General features: G+C 33.3%; 1 protein-coding gene and 1 long non-coding RNA gene across 3 annotated transcripts in view; one reads left to right on the forward strand and one right to left on the reverse strand.

Moving 5' to 3' along the window:
• The window catches only part of LOC134677523 (uncharacterized), a 347,203-nt gene that overhangs the window by 192,216 nt on the left and 129,113 nt on the right, over positions 1 to 25,874 (forward strand). The window lies entirely within an intron of this gene.
• LOC134677426 (uncharacterized) overlaps positions 1 to 25,874 on the reverse strand; it is an 84,208-nt gene that overhangs the window by 39,091 nt on the left and 19,243 nt on the right. Inside the window, exon 1 of one of the 2 annotated variants that reach the window (XM_063535892.1) lies at positions 21,796 to 22,063. The exons of the other annotated variant lie outside the window; for it this stretch is intronic. Coding sequence (XP_063391962.1) covers positions 21,796 to 21,850 — 55 coding nt within the window. The 5' untranslated portion in view covers positions 21,851 to 22,063. Of the gene's footprint in view, positions 1 to 21,795; positions 22,064 to 25,874 lie in introns of those variants that run through there. 2 annotated transcript variants of the gene reach the window in all.

A 25,874-nucleotide genomic window follows, 5' to 3' on the forward strand; every position in this document is an offset into this window, starting at 1 on the left:
GTGAGGTGGGTTTTCCTCTTTATCGTCAAAGTTATGAAATGGAACTACCCAAAATAAAATACAAACGTCCGAACCACTTATTATACACACCATCCAGTTTTCACATGTAAAAATAAAATTTTATCGAGGTTTGAAAGTCAAATTTCACCCAACTCGTTTTACGGTATCAAATAGAAACAAACCTAGTTATAGAATGTACGCAATAAACATTTTCCCATTAAACGCCTATCTATACATTTCTACCCTCTCAACTTAATCAAAGAGCTTCAAACAACAACAGACTTACGTCTGAAACATCGCAATGCTCTCCAAAAGGATTGCGCAAAATTCGTGGAATTCGAACAAAGCAAATAAGCTTCCGTTTAAAAAAAAACTTTCTCTAAAGACCGCGATGCTTCATCAGAGGATCTTAATTAAAAACCCGGCAACAATAGCTGCTAGGGTAAAATATGGCTGCTGCATTTACATGAATCTCCATGCAATACCAGTTTCCTTTGATTATTTCATGATTATTCGCATTTTTTATTTAGCCATTTTATGTGTTGAAGATGTATTTCTCTTCCAGTGGTTATTTTAATGCTACAAGCTTGAGAATAAAAAAAACTTCTATAGAAGCTTCAAAGGTTATTTAAACTTGTGAACAACGAACATTTTATACAGAAACTTTACCAACCCTTATTATACCTATGTAGGTGACGTAGGTACCTACTTCAAAACTCTTGAAAGGTAGAGGAGACCGGCTACCTTCCTATTTATGGATAAAATGTCAAACGACAAAATTAACCGACACCAGTCGGTCATTTTAAAATTGGTTGCGCATGCAGATAAGTAGCAACGGTTTTCATAACAATGTTAATGTGTGTTCGTTATCATAACAATGTAAGTACAGTCGACTCTCGTTAATTCGAAACTCAAGGGACATTTAAAATATTACGAATTATCGAGAGTTTGAAATATCAAATGGTTCGAAATTTTTGAGAGATAAATTATGAAAGTTCGAATTACTGAGTAATAATCAATTATGATTTATTAAATTTAACTATGTATATCAAAAGGTTAGAGATACATACATATTTACATGCACATGCATAATGTGAATTAATTATTAGTCTTTCAGAAGAAGTCTGTAATAAGAAGTGTCTGGAAGTGTGTGTTTTATTTTAAAGCACATTGCTGAGACTGATCAATAACTTTTTTTTAATCCTAGTGCCTGAAATGCTTTTACAATAATAAAAGCTCGTGCAAAGGTGAACTTGAACTTGTCTCAGAATGTAGGGTAAGTAGGTACCTCTGTAATCTGATAACTAAGAATTGTCGAGTGTTTGACGCCTATGGATTCGAATTAACGCGTCGTTTTGTTACTTGGCGATGATTTTTTTGTTCGAATTACCAAGTGCTCAAAAATGTCTCTTCTTCTTCCTGGCGTTATCCCGGCATTTTTGCCACGAGTCCCACGACTCATGGGAGCCCGGGGTCCGCTTGACAACTAATCCCATGATTTGACGTAGGCACTAGTTTTTACGAAAGCGACTGCCATCTGACCTTCCAACCCAGAGGGTAAACTAGGCCTTATTGGAATTAGTCCGGTTTCCTCACGATGTTTTCCTTCACCGAAAAGCGACTGGTAAATATCAAATGATATTTCGTACATAAGTTCCGAAAAACTCATTGGTACGAGCCGGGGTTCGAACCCGCGACCTCCAGATTGCAAGTCGCACGCTCTCACCGCTAGGCCACCAGCGCTTAAGTGCTCAAAAATGTATGGATTTTATTCGAAATATAAAGAGATTTTCGAGGGAACTCGTGATAACATCGAATTATAGAGAGGTTCGAATTATCGCGGGTTTGTATTAACGAGAGCAGACTGTATAGATAAGGTATCTATACATTTCGCGTTACTTACTGTAAATGTTGAGTTCGATGCTAACAAGTAATAAGTAAGTGGAACCCGATTAAACTGTAAATTAAGGTTAAAAGATCAGGCAGTAAAAGTAGTACAAGTTTTCGCCTACCTAACAAATTGGATATTCGACGAACGTAAAATCTACCAGTACGAGTATGATGATGATGTTTTTTTTTCGTCTATCGTGTCATGTACACTCTCGCATTTACTTGTACGATAAGAAAATGACCATCACACATTCGTAATATTTTTCATCGTAGCATTTTCCGATTGCAATCTATAAAAGTTAGTTTCGGCTGTGGTTTCGGCAAGTGAGAATTGATGCAGGCAATTGTTTTAACGAAAGCTATTGCCATCTGACCTTCAAACCCAGAGAGGATAGGACTTACCTTGATCAAAAAGCTACCTACTAAACTATATTTCGTACTTAAGTTTCGAAAATCTTGTTGATACGTAGTCTTGTCTCGTTTCAGGACCAACACATCTATAGTTAGACCAAAATAACTCTGCAGCAATTTTTATAGCACAGACGTGCATGTGTTATTTTAAAAGTCAAACTTCTATGAAGATAATATATGTTGTTTTAATAACACATTTAAATAACCTCTGTGCTATAAAAATCGTTGCAGAGTTATATTGGTCTCACTCTACCCGTCAGCTGAATAGTAGAGTGAATTAATCTGCTACGTTTACATCGTTTACCACTTCCATGAGAGTTTCGTTTCCTGCGGCAGACACAGCGAGCTAGCCATCTAGATCTCGGATCTAGATGGTCAAATGTATTGTGGAACGAATAATAAGAATATTTAAGAACTTGAACGCCTAATTAATATATCTGAACAAACTTTTAGATTGAATCTTGTGGGAGATGTGGGTAGGATAGAAGACACGTACCTAATTAATGAACTTTGAACGGTAGACTTTATTTTTTCGCCAGGTTAATTTAAAAGTTCACTGTATTAAGTGGTATACTAAATTAAAAAAATACGCTTTATCACCAAGCAACAATCGCAGCAAAAAAATAAATCGGAATAATTTTCCTGCAGATTTAATTTAACAGTGGGAAAAACACAATAAAAATGACAAATGAATAACGTCTGCATAATGAAGGTTCTTGCTAAAAAAAATCCTGTTCTCGATGTTGCTTTTGTTCGCAAGAAAAAAATAAAATGACCTTGAAAATGATATGATTTATACTTCAGCTTGTATTTATGTACTTATTTGTGCATTCCAATACAACAATGTAAAGGAGTATTTTTTTATATCATAGTAGGTACTTATTTTTACTAAATTTGTTGGCATCTAAACAACATTTTTTTTTCTATTCACACACAGCTCTATTTATTTTACTCATTTTTAAATGTTGAAGCCGCGGATATTAAAATATACGTAAGGTTTCTTTTTATTGGGACTCGACAATGCCTAATATAAATAGAAAGAAAAATATTTTATTATCAAGCAGACTCATTAAATCATTACATTTAACACATTCCCATTAAATTCCGAGTAAGTAGGTACAATAGAATGTAAATATATTTAAAAAGTATAAGTATAGTAAAGACCTTTTGATATCATTTTTGTACCTGAGTTTTTAAAATTAAACTTATGTACATATATAAACTCGTATTCATTGCAACATATTCGTTTCAGTGTTTTTGACGAGTAATTCATAAATAAAATAAAATAACTAGTACTTTAATGGTATATAATGTCGAGTTTTTAAGAATTTAAGTCCATCATTTTTGTAGTTCTACCTCGTTGCATTTACTATATACATATGCCTAAATTATGAAACTGCCTTATTAGCATATACCATGGGGTTTTGGGTGCGGGAATGGATGGTACAATAACGTTTGGAACGTACTACCTACGAGTATTGTCAATTCATATTTGGTAACTCTTTTAAAACAAACAAGATTATAAATAAACGAAATCATTCACTCACTCAGAACCCTGGGGAATGAAGATTAGACGTTCTGTTAGGTCACTATTGTAACTTTAGCTATAGATTTTTTTTCATTTACACTTTCAAATGAAACATCATGGAGCAATAACTATACTATCGGCTCGATTCGGGAAATTAATAAGAGATGCACTAGATATGAAATAGTAAAGATATGTGAAAAGGTACCTTATGGCGGCTGGCGCCGCGATTCGGGAAATTAATTAGAGATTCAGTAGATATGAAATAGTAAAGTTATGTGACGTTCCATGACAAAAGGTACCTTATGGCGGCTGGCGCTTCGCATAGCGCCGAAATAATACTGGAGCGACGTTAATAATCGTAAGCGCCAACCGCCATAAGGTACCTTTATCCGTGGGACGTCACATATCTTTACTATATCGTATCTAGTTAATCTCTAATTCACTTTCCGAATCGCGCCGTATACCTATTATACAGTAGGTATAACGAAAGAACGCGCTCTCACGGCCGTCGGGGCCTTGCAATTGACATGAGGAAAACCCCTATTGCCCCCGAATCCCGACCTCTTGGGTACATAATATAATATACTGCCCCACTATTACTTTCTAATATGGGAATGGTCTATTTAATAACGCTATCTGATTATCAATAGAACCGCCCAAGGATGAGATTTATATGTCGTGGGATTTCTTTTACGAAAATAAATATTTAATTTAAAATATGTCATTCTCAGTGAAGTAAACATATGTAATTTTTTTAGTAATCGATAAAGCTCTATACATACATAAAAAAAAACTGTGCTACAGCCACTCCTGTTGACATGAGTGAAGTGTTAGGATAGATAGATGTTCCATACCAGAAATTTTTATTATGACGAAACTTAGCAGTACCTACCTGTCATCAAACCGATATAAGAAATCATTCTCGCGTTCATTTCGCTTAGAATTGTCCGCACAAGTATTAGTGCGACCGAAACGCCCGCACGAAAAACAGCTAACTGATATGATTCCATCATTCTAATATGTCATGTCAGGTGCACGTTCGAATTGGCCTAGTCAGCAATGTAGGTATGTTTAGGTTTTAGTAATATTGACTGAATAATTTATTGTGCCTAAATTTGTTTACGCTACACAATATTATGGCCAAAATTAAATCAAATATTTAACTTAACGTGCTCCATGATCTAAAATAACCCCAGCACGCAATTCGTGTAAACGACCTTATGCATCTTCAATGCCCGCGTCAGTCTATTGTGATCCCTCACAATGGAAAAAGAGAGCCATGTCCAGTTGTAGACAAAAGGGAACTTGATATTAGAGTTCAGTGACACTTTAACAAGTCTCAACAAAAGCGGACACGCTAATGGGTCATACGCATGCTAAAAAACAAAAGCTGTCTCTACTGTTCCCGAAAGTTAAAGATACCGGAGGGTTACCTATTTCTATTTGTGATTTCTATCGGTCAAAAGTCAAAAACTACTCCCAATATCGTGTTGGGCGGGATCTGTGACATTTTGTTCCATTCCACCAATGTTCTTGGCTTTCGAACAGAGTCTAAATGTGTTTCTAACCCAAATAAATAAAGAACCCAAAAAACTACTATATATTACATACGATAATTGATAATAATTCATTTATTTATTGCTTTTGTGGGTTTACAATAGGTCTTACATCTAGATACTTGAACGAACACGCCAACTCACGTCTAAATATACCCTTGTTATTGCTTTGAGTAACCGTGTACAGTCAGCTGTAGAGATATATGACCCTCCGTGCAAACAAATTCCTCTGTAAGTGTAAGTAAGTGCCTAAAAAATTCCGAGCGTACCTATTAATAAAATGCTCGATTGTTATCTATTTTAAAATGAAACGAATGTAAAATAAAGAGGCTTAATAGGTAATTAATGAATGTTTAAAATATTTTAGTTACAACTGATTTGTATTCACCCTTGCACATAAGCAGATTAAAGTATCCAGCTTACCCAGAGTAAATAAATTAAAAAGGACCTCTTCATTCATACATATAATAATGTAGGATTTAAACAAAATTAACTAAATAAAAATATAAATGTTTTGTATGGAACAAAAGTCGGTTCGAAGTTTATTTTTAATAATGTTGATCATTCTGCATTGAACAACAACCAATTGGAACTTAATTTAATATCAATTTTATAATCAGCGCGTAGCAAGTTTTATTTAAGTGAGCATTAGGCAGTGGCAATGGCAGGCTAATAGGCACAGGCAGCTTGAAAGTTAACCAGGTGTAACTTTATTTGTATATAGTATTTACAATATTATTTCGAACTATAATTTAAATTTATTGAAAATATAACACACAAATTGTGATATCTCTCGAGTTTCGACGTCGAAAGTATCAAGAATACAGAAATCAGAAATATTTTATTGAAATTCCTACTAAAATGTACGAATTATCTGTTATTTTCGTTGGAATATAAATAATGGACAGCAAATTTATTAACTATAACGTTTCTACCGTCTCCAATAATTCTCCCGCAATTGCTCAAAGGTTGGAAGAGATCCCTTAAAGGGATAAGTTCGCCTTGTACTAATGACCAATGTTGTTTTGCCTGTTTTGTTTTGATTTGTACATTACCTATAAGTGAAGTGTTTTACTACTACATACTACTACTATATTTAGTCATATAAAAAAGCGCAAAGTTAGTGCAAAAGCCAATAACCACGTTAATGATCTATTATGTGTGATCAATTTATACGTAATATATTTAATTATACTTTATTGCCTAATACTTGCATTTTGATATAATATATTTTATAGGTACTTACATTTATATTTCTATACCGTGAAAACCCAAAAACCGAATTTGAGCTTATTTGGGTAAATAAATATGTGTATCGTCTAGTCAAACTAGTTTTCACTGAGACCTTACAGAAGGCTTATTTTAACTTAAGGGAATATCTACGAAGTCCGAATCGTTTAAAAAAAAAACTTATTTTTAATTCACAAATACTTTTTTGAGTGAGGGATTTAAACCTTCACAGAAAGTCATTTTGACAATCAAATGTCGCGAGTTATCCAATCATTACCCCAACTACAACCAACATTAAATATCCACGCCAATGAAGTCGCGGACAACAGCCTATAGTATGTATCTTCAGGTATTTAAATAAAAGTAAACCAAATCTAACCTCTAATGGCTCTTTAAGCCAGTTGAGAGTAGATGAAAATATTAGGTACACGATCAAATAATGTAGGTTAAAGTTAGGTCGTTCAGCGACAGATCCAGGCGGTTTTGTATTTGGTTGGTTAACCAATGTTATTTTAACTACCCGAAAATTAACAAATTATTTGTTTACTTTTATTTAAGTAAGTACCTAAAGATACAGAGTATAGTAAATATTGCGAACGATAGAAGTCAATATTATTAGTGTTTAAACAGCCAGTCAGCAAACACTGAAGCAAACAATAAATATAAATAAGTAAGTAGATTCTAGGTAAATTACAGAATAACAATTTTAGATGGTTAACATTTTAATTTAATTTTAAGTAAACATTAAGTAGGTATAGATATGTATATCCAAAATTATACAGCCTTATTATTAGTAATCTTAATCACTTAATCAGTTTCACATAAAAGTAGGTATAGTATTGTTACATGGGTAACAAATATTACCTACCAATCAACAAATATTGTATCATAATGAGGGCATAATTTCAATGCTTAATGAGTAATATTGAAAACAAATTGATATACAATGTACCTACATATTTTCTTATAATAAAATATATTTAGACAACGCCTTATCCTCGAATGTATGTGTATATTTGAGTTTTCATTATAAATTATAATTACATAATATATAAGTATCTTACCTACGTATAAATCTCGCATAAATGTAAGGTATAACCGGATAAGATCATATTGAGGGTAAGATCGTATGATCGCAATTGCTTCCAAAAAAATAGTAGTATTTTCATATATCACTAGCAATACAATGTGTGACGCCATTTCATACCGCTTGCCACATTGTAGTAACCGCTCAGCTGTAGCAGCCGTATCTCACCTATTTAAAAAGTTTCGAGCTAACTGAAGGTATAATTTATATTTGGTTAACTTTTAACTTAAAATATTCTCTCTTTCCACATTCAAAATGTTATTTTTTTCACAAAACAAAAAACAAATAGATGAAGGCACGTCATCTCAGTTTTATCATTCAACGGACAAAAGCGTAAATTCCTTTCAATCACCAAACAACGCAACAATTACTCGGAATCCCATAGAGCTGTATTCTTTTATTTGTCCTCCATTGTGCGGTCATGTTTTATTCAGCCGCACTAACCCAACTTTGTAGAGCAAACGAGCTGTTTGTGTGATTGCTCGTTTCCACGCTTGTTTTGGGGTGAAAAGAAACATAGGTACTATACATGTCGATAGAATACAAGCAAGAATAAAGCACGTGAATCACCATGTCCATACGGTAAAATTGTATCTAGTTACGATCACGCAGCCAAAGTTTTGACTGCCGTATTCGAACTTCAAGATATTCACAAGAGACGACACGCACTAGATCCATTCTAGATACGTTATAGTTTAGATATCAACTAGTTCTCTTTTGCAGCGCGATTCGGGCAACGAATGTCACTTTTACGTTAGATAGAGTAAGATATCTATTAGATGTGAATTGGATCTCTAAGTCATATCGTGTGGAAATCGGTCAAGAGCTTAGAGGATATAACTAACGGATCTATAATTTTCGGTACAAAATAGTCTGCCGTTTTTTGCGGGGGAGGGGCACATCTAATGTATACGTAACGTCAACATAGCCATGTCAGATAAACGTCAGTCCATACATGTGTTTGACATGTGGTTGACCATTGGCCGCGTTTTTTCGACAGAGGGGAACGCCTGTTAATGATCACTCCGTTTGGTTATATTCTCTAAGGTCAAGAGTATCTCCAAAATCGCGCAAATGTCAAATTTGACAAGTTAGATCTTAAACATATCGTTATCGTATCTTGGTGATGTCTAAAAGATATCTAATAGATGTCTATTTCAAAATCCGAATCGGGCCCTGAATCTATATTTTCACTCCGGCTATAAGTACGATACGAGTAGGACGAAAATATACACGTCAATTATTATTATAAACAGAAAACCCGACCCGAATAATAAATCAGACTTTTTAGTTTATGATACGAGGGTCGCACTGAAATATTCGGGAATGGGACACTTAGAAATAACATAATAGAAAGAGGCATATAATTTATAAAAATGTAACTCTTTATAAAACTTTTAAGGTATATTCCATTTGGTTGTCATTTGTATTTAAGAATTACTGGCAATTTGAAAATTGTATGTCGAACATTATTTGAATTTTTGGCCAAGTGATTTTTCGGATCATATTTTTAAACGGTTTTCAATATACCCTCAGCGAATAAATAAAAGTTACAATGGGCTTCTGTTATTTTTTTATGAACTAGAGTTCATCGTACGCTCGTTTGCAGTTAAAAATAAATATGAAAGTCACTTTCATTTTATCCCATGGGTGATCTTAAAGAAGCATGTCATTCCAAAGCGACGTCAAAAATTAAAATCGCATTTGTGCTGTTAATTAAAAAGACTGCCAAAAAAGTTGCATATCGGCAGATTTCGACATTCCTAAATATTCATATGACAACAGTAAAAAAATCTTTTATATATATATACATTTAAAAAAAACTTCAATTCCGTTGGCTACTCCACGAATTTCATACAAAACCACTAAGGCCCCAAAATCGCCATACAAAAAGGACTTTGGGATTATGAGCCGTGTGCATTACAGAATGATTACTTTCAAAAGAAAATTTATATGCGTGGTCAGTTTGAGTTTAAGTATGCATTAAAATAAAGATTGACTGTCTAGATGCGACAGATTTCTCTATTCCCGACATTTTCAGTGCAACCCTCGTATGCATATATTTTTGAAATGGTATTTTCACTAGCTTTCTTTTGGTATCCATATTGCTATGGCAAAAACCTCCCGCATTTTATCATTTACTACTATATAGCCCATGTCATTACTTACCATAATTCTGACAAATTCAACGACATCTCATGTCCAAAACCGTCCAGCCATTTGGCCTGTAAGGCATAGGTACCGAAGAAATTGACGTATATATGTCGGCGGCCGATCGTAAGATCAGGCATATCGTGAAATTCCTAGGCATATCGTGAAACATGAAAATCTTTGACCCGTTCTCTGAGTCGACGGAGCCCCGCTACGCGGGGCTCCTATTTCTGGGCAGTTTGCCCTTCGGGCATATGAAGCAACCTAACGAACCTATCCTACCTATATATTGGTTTCATGTGACTATCCTCAAAACAATACATAGGAACATTACGATCTGCCTGATCTTACGATCGGCCGCCGACATATACATACATACGCTCGAAAAACATAACCCTCTTTCGGTAAAAACAGAGGTAAGTTAAGAATTTATTGCTATCGACCGAAGTTGCTCCAAGTATCTCTGATAGGTATATAAAATATATGTATTCTTGCGCATTATCGCATTTCGCATAGTGTTGATTTTGTAAACTTAACTTTCCATTTGTCTTTCCAGTTGTATGTTATCTATATATATAAATGCAACTAATGCAAGTGTCCTGACTGACTGATTCATCAACGCACAGCCGAAACTACAAAAGCCAGAAAGTTGAAATTTGTACACCAGATTGCATTTATAAAGTGTACAAGAGATAAGAACCGATTTTGAGAAATTCATCCCCTAAGGGGGTTAAAAAGGGGATGAAAGTTTGTATGGGGTTAAAGTTTTCTTTCAAACTAGGAATTTGAAACTTCGTAAAAAGATGTATTATTAAAATACAAGAAAACTAATTTCAGCGTTTTTGAAATTTCATCCCTTAAAGTGGTGAAAAAGGGGTTGAAAGTTTGTATGGATATCAAAAATATTTTCAAGTGGTGGACTTGAATCTTTATATTTGGAGATATTATTAAAAGATAAGAAAAGTAATTTCAGCGTTTTGTAAAATTCATCCCCTAACAGGGTTAAAAAGGGGTTGAAAATTTTAATCCATTAAAAATGCTTTGAAACTTCTTAGAAAGGCATAATAGCCGATTACAAAAAAAATTGATTGCAACGTTTTTGGAAATTCAACCCTTAAGGGGGTTAAAAAGGGGATGAAAGTTCGTCTTCGGGTGCAAATTTTATTTTAAGCTAGAAACTTGAAATTTTGTAAAAAAGTATCAAATTTAAATACAAGAAAACTAAATTCAGCGTTTTAGAAAATTCATCCCCCAAGGTGGTGAAAAAGGGGTTGAAAGTTTGTATGGATATCAAAAATTCTTTTGAGCACGGGACTTGAATCTTTGTATTTGGGGATATTATTAGAAGACAATAAAAGTAATTTCAGCGTTTTGTAAAATTCATCCCCTAACAGGGTTAAAAAGGGGATGAAAGTTTGTATGGGGTTAAAGTTTTCTTTTGACCTAGGAATTTGAAACTTCGTTAAATGATAAATTATTAAAATACAAGAAAACTAATTTCAGCGTTTTTGAAATATCATCCCCTAAGGTGGTGAAAACGAGGTTGAAAGTTTGTATGGATATCAAACATTTTTTCGAGTGTGGAACTTGAATCTTTGTATTTAGGGATATTATTAGAAGACAGGAAAAGTAATTTCAGCGTTTTGTAAAATTCATCCCCTAACAGGGTTAAAAAGGGGTTGAAAGTTTGAATCCATTACAAATGGTTTTGAAACTTCTTAGAAAGGCATAATAGCCGATTACAAAAAAAGTAATTGTGACGTTTTTGGAATTTCAACCCCTAAGGGGCTTAAAAAGGGGATGAAAGTTCGTCTGCGGGTGCAAATTTTATTTCAAGCAAGGAACTTGAAACTTTGTAAAAACGTTTTAAAATAAAGTACAAGAAAACTAATTTCAGCGTTTTTGAAAAATCATGCCCTAAGGTGGTGAAAAAGGGGTTGAAAGTTTGTATGGATATCAAACATTTTTTCGAGCGCAGGACTTGAATCTTTGTATTTGGGAATACTATTAGAAGACAATAAAAATAATTTCAGCGTTTTGTAAAATGCATCCCCTAACAGGGTTAAAATGGGTTTCAAAGTTTGAATCCATTACAAATGCTTTGAAACTTCTTAGAAAGGCATAATAGCCTATTACAAAAAAAAGTAATTGCAACGTTTTTGGAAAGTCAACCCCTAAGGGGGTTAAAAAGGGGATGAAATTCATCTTGGGGTGTAAATTTAATTTTAAGCTAGGAACATGAACTTTTTGCAAAAAAAGGTATTAAATAAAAAAAACGAAAACTGATTCAAGTATTTTTGAAAAGAAAGGGGTTGAAAGTTTGTATGGCGATCAGATATTTTGTGAGTGCGGAACTTGAATCTTTGTATAAGGGCATAGGTACCTATTATGAGAATACAAAAAAGTAATTTCTGCAACCAACATCAAAATCCACTTGACTTAAAACTTCATACAACGTGCTAAAAAAGAAAAGTACTTAATTACAACATTGCTTGGATATGAAAATTATAGGTACTAAAGATGTAAAATGTTGAAGATAAGATTCCACGCGGACGAAGTCGCGGGCAACAGCTAGTATAACATATATGTATGTAATTCCTTTGACGTTATAAAGTTGAGGTAAACTTGAAAAAATAATTTGTTTTTCTAAGTTCATTAAAAATTAATATAAAAGTTCTGACTGACGTTAACTGCGCAGGATTACAGACGTCGGCGTGGCGAGAATAACTTCCGATCAGATAGGTACCGCGATACAACTTACCTAAAATGGTACCTATTGGGAGTTGTTCCACTATTTGTTTTTCGCATTTAGTCTCAAAGGAAAAGAAAAAGTCAGAGAACGAATGTAAATATTTCCAAAAAATCCATTGAATTCGTTTCTATTCAGGGTCAAACACATCTTATAGACCAACCTACAAGGTGGGTCAGGTAGGTTAGGGCACTAAAACAGTCGCAAAAGAAAGAAAATCTTTTCATACGTTTTACACACCTTTTTCAAATTGTGGCATTAATAAAAAAAGGACGGAAAAATGCCGCATTATTGTCTGACGCTCTCGTGAAGAAAGTAAGTAAAATTCTCACAAGAAAGTAAAATGTGACTTGGAAATTTCAATTTCATTTTATTAAAACGAGAAAAATATGTTATTGGTCCTTTTTTACATAAATATTCACAATTGTCTAAAGCCTGTCAATTGCTCTAGATTGAAAGTCGCACGCTCTCAGTCCTACGTAAACTACGTAGAATTAAAAATGTTGGGCTATTTCGGAGTTATTTAAAAAACGTTCCGAGCCCTGCTCTATACATGTATCCTTGCTGACCCCTGATCATAATGCTTCTTAAAATTATATTAATTAGTAATATTTATTTTTTAAAGATGACTTTTACAAGGTGACTTTTTATATATTTAGGTACCTTCTGTAGAAAAAGTACAGGTTGAACCACCCATGTTGCGCGGTGGGTCAGTTCCCAGTGAGGACTCGGTTGTAAAAAATATATTTAAAAACAATACATATAAGCAATAATGGTGTACATGTGCCTAGGTTCTAAGTAGCAGTACGAGATACGAGAGGTAGGCACTCAAAAATTGAAGTATCCAGCGTCAAATAAGTGTAATTAATGTGATTTTAGCCATGTTTAGCTATTGTACTTATTTACCTAGCACATTGTTGTGTCCCAAAACAAAAAGTTACTTTAAAAAACACGATACAATTACGGGGAGATTATTAATCTTCTTTTACGTCCAGTGCATGACAAAATTGCAGACAAAATTTAATAAACTATTATAAAACCGATAATCGATTCCTGCGTTATATTATAACGAGGACGCCTTAATACACTCTGATCAAATTCAGTTCCAGCCCGTTTAATTTAGTGTGGTTCTTAATATAGTCAAATAAATCGTATCGAAAACTTAAACTTGACATGTACCTAAATAGGTACACTTACGGAGCTTCTTTGTTGCTCACAGTTCACGCATGCTGCCTTGTCTATTCTAGGTTTCCGTGAGAACCGTATTTTTTAAGGCTAAGGGTAGAGAAAAATGAGATATACCTAGTAAGCACCAAGCATAAAAAGAATAATAAGGAACTTGAGCAGAACAGTATGAAACTTATATTTTTAGATACTTCATTATGAGACTTGCAAAATGGCGTTTCGTAAAAGGGCGTAAACCTGCTAATACAAAGCAATTTAGGTAATGGTTTGTGGTTAGCAAAAGGAAAAGATTTATTGCTGGTAAAGCTCAAGATAGCCTGCCACATTATTCTGTGTCACTCTCGTTTCGGGTCCAATGATAAAAGCTCTAAACTATCTATAACATTTTTCCGGTAAAGCTAGCTGATGTAGACCTAAAAAACATTTGATGTTATAACCAATAACACCGATTTTATCAGTTAAATTCTTTCAGATTATATTTATCAAAGTTCAAATTATAGAGCATCGACATTATAAGTAACATATAGTAGGTAATCTAGCTACTTACAATATTTTGCGGTTTTTAACATTTATTCTAGAACATAATATACACGGTGTTTTTATAAAACTCCATTAACTTCGGCGTATGGCTATTTAATGGCTAAGTACATTATCAATATCATTTCGAACATCCCGAGATTTTACTTGCATTTAGTGGCAAAATGTATGAAGTAGTACTTAACGCAAATCAATATGTAATCAGGCACTAAGGCAAATGTACACACTCGTAACGGCCTTATTAGATAAAAATAAATTAGATATTTTCTTCAAAATGGAATAATACCGGTGTATTTGAGAAATTAATTTAATTTATAAGCTCATTAAAAAATAAAACACAATGTTTATATATTATGAGAAAGAGTAGAACCATGAAAGTAGCCATTTGAATACATGTCCGCAAAATTACAAATGACTACAGTCAACTCTCGTTAATTCAAACCTTCGATAATTCGAACCTCTCTATAGTTCGAAGTTATCACGAGTTCCCTAGAATATCTCTTTATCTTTCGAAATAATTCAATATATTTTTAAGCACTTGGTAATTCGAACAAAAAAAATCATCGCTACGTAACAAAACGACGCGTTAATTCGAACTCATAGGCGTCAAACACTCGACAATTCAAAGTTATCAGATTGCAGAGGAAAGTGTTTGTACCCTACATTTTGAGACACGTTCAAGTTCATCGTTGCACGAGCATTTGTTATTGTAAAATCATTTTCGGCAAATACTAGGTATTTCTGATAAAAAAAAAGTTATTGATCGGTCTCAGCAATGTGCTTTGAAGCAAACTAATATTAGAGACTTCTTCCCAAAGACTAATAATTAATTCACATTATGTATGTGCATGTAAATTAGTAGGTACCTCTAACCTCTTTTGATATTGTAAAAAAATAGCAGTTAATAAATCTTAAATGATTATTGCTCAATAATTCGAACTTTCATATTTTTTCTCTCAAAAATTTCGAACTATTTGATATTTCAAACTCTCGATAATTCGTGATATTTTGAAAGTCCCCTAAGTTTCGAATTAACGAGAGTCGACTGTATTTCTAATTCTGAATATCAGTTACAATAACGTAATGGACTTAAAGTCCAGTGTATTGTACATCCAACGCTAGTTGTGGTTGTGGCCAGAAGTTGGCCGAACGCAGGGAGCGGACAAACTATGTAAGTATATTAAAGCTTTCACAAAGTTATTTTTCTTTCTACAATCGTTATTTAAGTAGACAAATTCACCACTTACGACATTTGCGATAATTCTCAGTAGGTAATATTATCAGTTTTTCGCCGCACCAATATTCAGCCGGGAAATGGTATCTTTTCCCGTGGAACGTCACATATCTTTACTATTTCGTATTTAGTGAATCTCTAATTCATTTCCCGAATCGCGCCGTTGTGGTACTTTCTACAGTCATTATCTAAATAGACAATAAGTTAACCAGGATAAGCTCAGCTTAACTTTTGCGACAATTTTCTGTAATTAATGTTTTTTTAAGTAAGTACCCAAGAGCTTTTTTTAAGCTGAAAGGTCTATTTTTGTCATCATTAAACCTCAAATAAAATATACTGACGTAGATTGTGAGCTGAAGGAATTATAGTGACAAACGAGCTTTGGTATCCTAGCGGAAAAGCGTGCGACTTTCATACCGGAGAGGTTGCGGCATTAAAATTCGGCTGATTTTTTTGGGAACTAATGTACTTACAAAATATCGTTGTACCATCCTTATGCCTTTTGTAATAAGGTCCACCGATGTACAGTCAGGAGAGTTGCCGTTTGTACATATGGTGCTACTTTACCGCACTAGTGCGATAATTAACACATTACGTAACTATGTCAAAAATTTAAAGGACCATATGTACTGTAAAACGTTGTTCAATACATGTGCGAATAGGTGCATGTCAAATAATAAGCTACTTAAAAATAATTCTACGAAGCAACACGTTTTTATTAGAAAAATTTGCCGAATGTTGGTTGCCAAAGTAAATCATGTGTGAATATTTGTCTGGCAAGTGAAATTCTGAAATTAGACAGAACACCATTTTTATTTGTTTCATGTGGCTAATTCCGTCCACTGGTGTTTTACAATGAACATCATTGATCATTTCGTCAACACAACAGCGATGTTTTTTTCTTACGATTAAAAATCAATGAATATACGCTATTGGACAGAATAGTCCCTATGACGGAATGACCCACATTTACCTTACCTTCAATATTAATATTTATGTAGATATCATTAATCATACAAATACCAAAACTATAAAACCTATTAGTATACCTGCACCAAACTTAATTCATATCACGTATTATTGAAACCACCACATATCCGGCGAAAACTTCGATTAAAACGTATTAACGATTTACATTTCAATAGAGTATAATGACTCGACATTTAAATGAGAAATTATAGTTCTGACGTTTAATGGCACTTTATGTTTTGAATGGGAATTGTACTACATGAACATCGTGAGCAATGTCACACTGAGGGACTAATTTATGAGCTTTACCTGCTATTTTATACAGTGTAGAAGCAATTAATGTGCCCTGAAGGAAAGTGCGTTATAACCTTAAGTTAGCTCATTGTACTTAAAGGAAAAAATCTTTTACTTTTATAAATAAACAAAACAGAATTCACAGGTTTCTTTAATTCGCTTGTATCGCTTGGGAATCAAACCGAGTAAAAATTAGAAAATAAAGGTTTTCTATTTTATTCCACTAGTCGATAATACAGTTCATGTTAATGTTAAAATTTCTCCAAGAACATTAACATTACATTTGTCTGTCGTACAAACAAATCCATAAAATCGAAAATTTAGTATTTTATTTTTAGTAGGCCATGAATTAAAAAAAAATTTGAATGCAGTTTTGTTTCTTTAAAAAAATAATGTTTTGTAAAAATATAAGAATGTTCCCTTTAAGTAAAATTAGCTACCTTAAGGTTTTCAGGTAGGTACATACCCTCCAGGGCCCATTCATTTTTTTCCACACTAATTAATCGTTTTTTTTCGTACCTACTTGTTTTAGCTTTAGCATGGGTTACAATGGATTACGATTAACGCAAAACATAAGATTGTAAATGCGTAGGTAAACATATACTTGTTAAAATAACAATCCTTCCTACTTATTTCACCACAAAAGTAAATTAACGCGAAGTAGAAAATGTCTGTTTATGAATAAATATTAACAAGTCTGCGGAACTCTAACCCGACACAGAGCCTGAAGTATATTTCACTCAAACAACAACGTCAACAACAGAGCTGTTGACAACATTATTAATGACAACAGTGACGTTTTCAACTGTGAAACTGTGCCTTTGTCGGGATTGGCCCGTGTCGGCCATGATTGTTTTCACTCGCAATTGTTTTTTGTAATTTAATCTGTTAGATTTTACTGTTATCATTTTTTTTGTTGCCTTACTTGAAGCGAAAAGCTTAACGCTAATATTTCAGAGTAAGTACAAAAGATAGTTAAAACAAAATTGCTTTTGCAGTCACAAAGTAAACTTTTATACATTATTAAAGTAAAAGCAATTTTCTCGGCGTTTTATAAACAAAATATGCCGTAAGTGATTCGACTATATAATATGAATATAAAACACCTATAATAAGTACTATAAATAAAATAGTACTTACGAAACAAAACAAACAAACATACAAACATGTGGAGTCAGTAACATTATACAATACTTTTCGATGTACATACTTAGTTTAATAAACCATGAAATCGTCGATGGCATTATTTTTTTATTTGCTTCAATAAAGTAAGAAATGCTCGGTAAGAATGGGAAAGGAAAACCTTTAGTAATAAAATCAAGGAAGAGAAACCCAGCCAATCATAATTGTAAATGACAAAATTCATTTTGTATTCTTATCACGCAACGAAGGCCACGCTAACATCAATGTGCTATCCCTACTTAATATTATAAATGCGAAAGTACTCTTGACACTTAGACCGCTGAACCAATTTAGATAAAATTTGGTATTAAGACCATGCAAAATCTAATTTTGTATTGGTATTGGTCGAGATTTGGATTGACTTATATACTCGTACTATTAGTTCGCCATACAATTACTATGGCGTACCTGATCTTAGAAAAAAGAAAGGACATTGGTCTCAAATCGCGTTGTACGCAATCAATGCGAGCCAGTCGTGTGTTCTAAATCAGTTAGGAAAAAAAATATTTTATATGTAAACTCCATAATAAAAGTTTTCTATCTTCATCTTTATACGCAGACGTAGTTTTAGGTAGAAGCCAAAAAAAAGCTAGTAAGAGCCAAATAAAATTTATATGTGCCGAATTTAACAGAAGTTGACAAAACACCATATATTATTATGTAGTACCTAATATGTGTATGTACCGTTCATAATAAATATCAATACTCATAACATAACAGGAACATCACCCATTTACACTTCTACTCTTTATATTGAATATATAACTTTATAACCTAAATTACAACATGTATCTGTGATTATTCTTTATTAACTTAATTACTCGATTTTTTTTGGGAGATCCAAGAAAAAGGAATTAAAATTCTTGCCAACGTCAGCCTGACGTGATTAAGTCCCGGCGCTGTCGGCTCATTTGCGCCCGTTTACTTAATAAGCCAAATTATTCTACAGCATTAAATTGGTATATTGAAATAATTACACAGATATTACTTTTAGCTTTCTAGTATAATTATCGCAATGAAATATAATAGTGTACATAATATATATAGTGTACATAATATAATATATATGTATATTATTTTAATGCGATACATTTATAATATGTTAGCACATTATAGTTTTTCAAAGGACCAACAAAAATATTAAAAATACCTTATCCAGTTTATACGTATTATGTGAGATACATATACCTACGCAACGCAGGATTCGGTAGGTGGTCACATATGCATATACAGATGGTAGTGTATAACCTTTTTCCATCGTATTTTCACGGAATTTTCGTGCCATGTTATTTCAGCCAAACACAGACTGAGGCTGACTGAAGTGATATGACTACTACGAACGTTTCCGAGAAAATACAATTGAAAAAGATTATGCACTACATCTGTTCTAATATTACTATTTTTAGGGTTCCGTACCTCAAAAGGAAAAAACGGATCCTTATAGGATTACTCGTGCGTCTGTGTGTCTGTCCGTCTGTCACAGCCTATTTTCTCGGAAACTACTGGGACCGTTACGTTGAAATTTGGTACACATATGTAAATTAGTGACCCAAAGATGGACATGTTTTTTTTTTATAATTTTAAAATAGGTAAATTTTGAAAAAAATGCACATAAATAGTTCTTTACTTATAGATGACAGGAAAACCTATTAGAAATGTGCAGTCAAGCGTGAGTCGGACTTTAGTACGGAACCCTAGAAACGCGAGTCCGACTCGCACTTGGCCGGTTTTTTTTGCTTTTCTACTATGTGGAACATTAAAAAAGTTAAAATTAAACATATTAGCGAATATTGTATACGGTTTGACCTCATTGCTTGAATTATTAAGTTTTTTATCAAAACCGGAGGAGAAGTTTCCCACTGTAAAATATTTTAGATACGTAGGTAGTGGTGATATTGTCTTGATCAGCAAATGTTAAAAATTCTTAAAAAACATAATTATATTGACGAGTTGAGAGAGGAGTTTTGTATTCTAATTAGTTCGACTGCCAGGATAAGAAAAGGAACTTCGCACAGTTACTTAGATACTTTTTGTTTCCGGCCTTTACCGAGTTGTGAACTTTTTGAAATAGAATCAGAAATGTTTAAAGGAACAAGTTATGTAATTGGAAAAAAGTTATTGTTTATCATAGCTCATTTTGTTTCCAACTTAGTATACATCTTGTAACAAATGTATTTTTTTATTCAGAATTTATTTGTGTGCCTACAAATACTCGTACGTAAATGGTAAAAAGGTCAATTATTTTCCCTTTTGTTAAATATTAAGGCACGTTATTTTGTTACAATTGGAAATTTTCAGTGTGATCTTTTTTTATTTTATCTCCTGAATACGAATATGATTTTCTAAAAATGTACCTATATTTGCAATATTCAGGGATCGTACGGAGCGCGGAGTAGCCTTATTATTCGGAATAATGTGGACATAACTACAAAAGTAATTAATTAATTGAAATAAATTTGTAATCCCTGAAGATAAGCGATAAAACCGCATGTTGTTACCTCTATCCAGTTGTCTTTATTTGATTCTATACATGTATTGTAAACTGTGTGAGGTGTGAAAGAGTATTGTATTATATTGACGCTTTAACATACATTCATAATACTTATTAATGAAATTGGCAGTCGTTACCAAATCTTTATAATGAAGATGTTTTCTAGTTAAAATACACCACATAACAAAAATAATTATATATTATGTATAATAATTATAATAGCGTTTCTTTTATTATTTGCAATTTTTGCAATTGGATTGCAATTTTTTTTCCTAATTGGATAAAAAAATGTCCCAGAGTTTTTTCCATTTGTGTTACCATTTCCTTATATACTTTGTATGGCGGTAACAAAAAGGAAAGTTTGAAAAATGTATGGAAATTTTAGAGCACTTTTTTTCTCATATACGGATCAAAAGGGCTCGCGATCCTGACTAGAAATAACACAAAAGTGACAAAAAAGGTCACAATACCTATATCAAAAAGGGCAAATTTAAAAGAAACGCTCATAAAACCTCCCTGGATTTAGTTTAATTTTTTTTTCATTTACCTATATTAAAGTCATATTATTTCAGGAATGGACAACAAAAAAAAATTATATTTAGTAGATGTACATTACCACAAATATGTACTCTATATACTAGGAATCAAAATGAAATCTCAGGAAAGATTATTGATTGATTGGTTAATTTTTACATTATTACGAGCAATGGCGCTTCTCTGTCGAATCCCTGGAAATAATCATAATAAATAGTGATCGGTAACAACGGTAATTTCATGGCAGCGTTGTCGAGTTAAAGTAATCTGTGAAGTAAAATTAAGCTGAAATTATTGATTAAGGCTAATAACCTATTGAAATTAATTGACTGTCTCCTTCAAAATTGTTACTTTCCGTTATGGTAACATTCCATTTCTAACCGCAGCTGCACTACCGGTACTGAACGCGTCGCTGTCATTGTCAATTTCCATAGTAAAATGAACAGTAATGCAGCTGTCGTTGGAAATGGACTGTCACCTTGAGTTTAACTCGACCATGCTGCCATAAAATGAAAACGTTACCGATCAGTAATAATAAACAATTCACACGAGAAATATGTCTGGTACTGCATATATTTAAAATTTTAAAAGTTAGATAATAAAGATAATAAAAATTACAGGTACCTTCCTGTAAGATCTAAAAAGTTATGGAAAAAAGGAAACATAAATCCATTATCTGTCGTATAGGAAAGGATTCTTAAAACCTTACTAATAAGGTAATAAGTAATAATTAATTTTAGCAAAATTTTTTACTAAGTCTTACTTACCTCCAAAACAATGCAAGAAAATAAGCAAAAACGTCGACTTCAGGCGCCCTATCATTTTCGTATCACTAACTCACTATTTTCACAGTCTTAAACTTTCTTCAGTTCCTTAACTCCATACATATTCACATAAAAAACTACCTGTCCGCTTTCAAAACTTTAACTATTGACATTGTGTTGTGTGAAACTAAACAAAATCGAATTTTGAATTTCAATTTCAAATAATGTTCCAAAAATCTATCAGAATCGGATACGTTTACCCTCTCGGGAGTCCCGCTGAGCACTGAAGAAAACAACCCGACTGGGGAAACGTCAGATTTAAGCGGGAAAGCTCGTTTGAAAACAAATGTCGATAGAACCGGCTTGGATACCGCCAGATCACTAGAGTTTTCTGCCCTTAGTTTTCTAAGCTGTGGCTTCGTACCTCTATAGACGGTTTTGTAGGCAAATCATTTGGTAGAATTTAAATGAAAATTGTCGGCTGGACCGTCAGTTATATCCTTTGAATCGGACCACATATTTCCATTATTTATCTACTTTGCTTTATACGGCTCGCACCTGCTCATCCTGAATCTTTTATTATCTTTTGTCATCAGTAAAAAACGTTTTGGGTAAGGATTAATGATCGATTTAAAACAAAAGGACCCTTGTAAATACTGGTTAAAAGAGATTGGATTGTTAGAAGTATTTTTATTACAGTTAAAGTACATTATGTTACTTATAAATTTAAGATTTATACTTATTTCAAGGTTGATACCTACTTAAGAAGTGTAGGTATGTAACCCGTTTCAAACAATGTACGGTACCTATTGTGCTGTCGTGTTTGTGTTTGCTCGACACGTGCTAACACAACGACTGCCGTATTCGAACTTCAAGATATTCACAAGAGACGTTATAGTTTAGATATCAACTAGTTCTCTTTTACAGAGCAATTCGGGCAATCAATGTCACTTTTAAGTTAGATAGAGTAAGATATCTATTAGATGTGAATTGGATCTGTAAGTCATATCCTGTGGAAATCGTTCAAGAGTATCTCCAGAATCGCGCAAATGTCAAATTTAACAGGTTAGATCTTAAACATGTCGTGATGTCTAAAAGATATCTAATAGATGTCTATTTCAAAATCCGAATCGGGTCCGAGATATTATTTTGCACCCTTGTACTAACTCTAGGTACGGTGTCAAGTAGGTATATGCAAATTTTAATGTATTGTAAAGGCCATTGTACCGTTAAATTAACGTTTTGTGTTTATTACGATGTCCCGAGGCTTATCGTTTGAGTACAAAGTGTGACTTGAATAAGCACTTATCGTTTAGTGCATGACTGTGTATATAAGTAATTTAATAACGCAAAATACTTACGTGCTAAATACAGCTAAAAATATATGCTAAGGTAAACGTACCTACTAGTGCTAATGCCCAATAAGTGACACCTTGCTGTCACCTCTATTGACAATGACATGAGTTTCAAGATGATATGTACTGGGACCGCGTCGAGCACCAGTATGTTTACCCTAAGTAAACGATAGAAGAATTTATTCATATAAAAATCTAGCTTCTCCAGGAATTAGGTCTGCGTGGATGACATGGTACCTGATTGATAAAAAATATCTAATGTCCTTTCTCCTCCCTCAAACTATGTCCAATATGTTTATACCAAATTTAATCTAAATCGGTTCATGGGTTTAAGTATGGAGAGGAAACAGAGGCAGACAGTTACTTTCGCATTTATAATCATCATCATCATATTATTCGCGCTATCCCGGCATTCTGCCGCGGCTCGTGGGAGCCTGGGGCCCGCTTGACAACTTATCCAAGGAATTACCGTAGGCACTAGTTTTTACGAAAGCGACTGCCGTCTGACCTTCCAAACCAAAGGGTAAACTAGCTGTGGCGGCGCGTCCATATAAGCCTATTCCCACCGGCTTGCCTGTTTTTGGACATTTGGGTAGAGTTGTATAGGAAATATATAAGCCAAATTAGCCCCGGCTTGCCTATGAATAAGTTTGACGCGCCGCCACTGTAAACTAGACCTTATTAGGATTAGTCCGGCTTCCTCACGATGTTTTTATTCACCGAAAAGCAACTGATAAATAAATATAAAATGATCGCAATCTTTCGCATTTTTAATATTATAATAAAATAGGGACAACATTACCTACCTATTAATATACACAATCAACCCATGTCCAGCATTCTCAAAATATTCTAACACGCGTCAAATGCAAACCCTTTCGCAAAACATATAATTTTGTCCGTCGCTTAAAAGGCAGTTAACCAATTTTTAACAAAATCAGATAAACTTGGACACATGCCATTTGAGGCAGGCACAATTTGGCGCGTTAATAGGGGTACCCTGAGTACCCTGACAGCCATGTAGATTTAGGTAAAGGTCCCAAGGTGCCCATAATCGCGCCGTAAACGATAACATGATCATAATTTAAATTTTGTTTCGCTGCAAGATTGATGAAAAGGGTTTTCTCGTTTTATTGACGTTATTGCTGAAACGTCTTTTATGTGTGTTACATTTGCTTATTGAGGGTTATTTACATTTATTTACCTCCTTATTCATACAACTTTACATGGATTTAGTTAAATTATATTTTATCCCTTTCTTACAAATACATACCTAAGTCAAAATGACAGAGAACTTAAAGAGACTTAAATAATATCTGTATATATAAATCAGTATATTAATATTGTTGTCCTGCTGATTCGTTACGTTTGGTCTTTGTCTCATAGTTTTATTTTGTTTATTTTTTGCTTATCAACTAAACGGCAAATGTTAGCCACATTTTTCCGTTTAGGTCATAAAGTGAAAAGTAAGTAGGTAATATAAACAACTGAGCAATAAGTAGGACAACAATATTATAATACTGATTCATACAGAAATTAATTGGTTTATTATAAAATTTATAAACCACAATTCCCGTAATGAGGGCGCCACTGGACGGTCGACCCAGTCTAATTTATTTCAACGAGGACCAAACGGACACGACGTAAAAGTAGGAAGGTATGTTGAATCGAGCAACATTTCCTCACATTGGAAGTAATATTTTCTCAATAGACCAACGTATCTTACTAACAGAAAACATTTTTTCTAACAAATAGCAATTCATTTATCCATGACCTTTATGATCCATGTGCTAAATTGATCTGCCTCATACCTATATTTACTTTGTAGGTAGGGTAAGACCACCAGTGAATGAACACTTAAGCAATTATTCAAGTTTGAAAAATCATTGCTCAGCATTCATTAATAATTTGAATAATTAACTCCAATTTAAGAAATCCTCATTTAATAAATAAGAAAATAATTTCTGCGATTTTTAATTACTTTCATAGTTTTTGAGTTATACCAGAATTTTCCAAAAACTACCCAAAAACCTAATGAATGAACATAAAAACTAGTGAATGAACACCGAAAAACCCAGTTAATGAACATTATTTAAATCTTTGTAATTAGCATAATAAAATCATTTTTATCACAAACACCGTTTCCGGCTCTATTTTAATAGGTATAGCGATAGCGTTTCTATCTTTTTATCCCTCCATATTGACTTTAAATCGATTAGAATGTAATAAAATGATGGTTATTCACCAATAACACAGAAACCCGTTACATATTAAAAGGAAAAAATAAAATCAACCATTAAAACAAGAACCAACCTGCATATTTTGATGAAAAGGGGTCATGCTCACTAAATAATGCTTAAAATAAAAAACTTGTCACTGCATTGTTCGTGGTTACACTGTTCATACATATAATTAGTAGAAATCCAATAAATGAACAAGCCAAATTTTGTATTGTTCATACATAGGCATGACAAATCTATTAAATGGACTATAGAAATTTGGTTTGTTCCAATACTGGCTAAATGAATCAGAATCGTTTTCTATGCAGAATCACAAAAAACAAGCTCAATACGATTGCGTTTACATATACATTTGGGAAAAAAATGAAATCTACGCGACACCAGTAAATGAACACACTGTTCATTTACTGGTTTCAGAACATTTGATGAGCCAGTAATGGAACTATAAAAAATAAAGCCTTAATCGCATAATACGCCGACAACGTGT

This window comes from Cydia fagiglandana, chromosome 2, assembly GCF_963556715.1.
Source record: "Cydia fagiglandana chromosome 2, ilCydFagi1.1, whole genome shotgun sequence".
Lineage (NCBI taxonomy): Eukaryota > Metazoa > Arthropoda > Insecta > Lepidoptera > Tortricidae > Cydia > Cydia fagiglandana.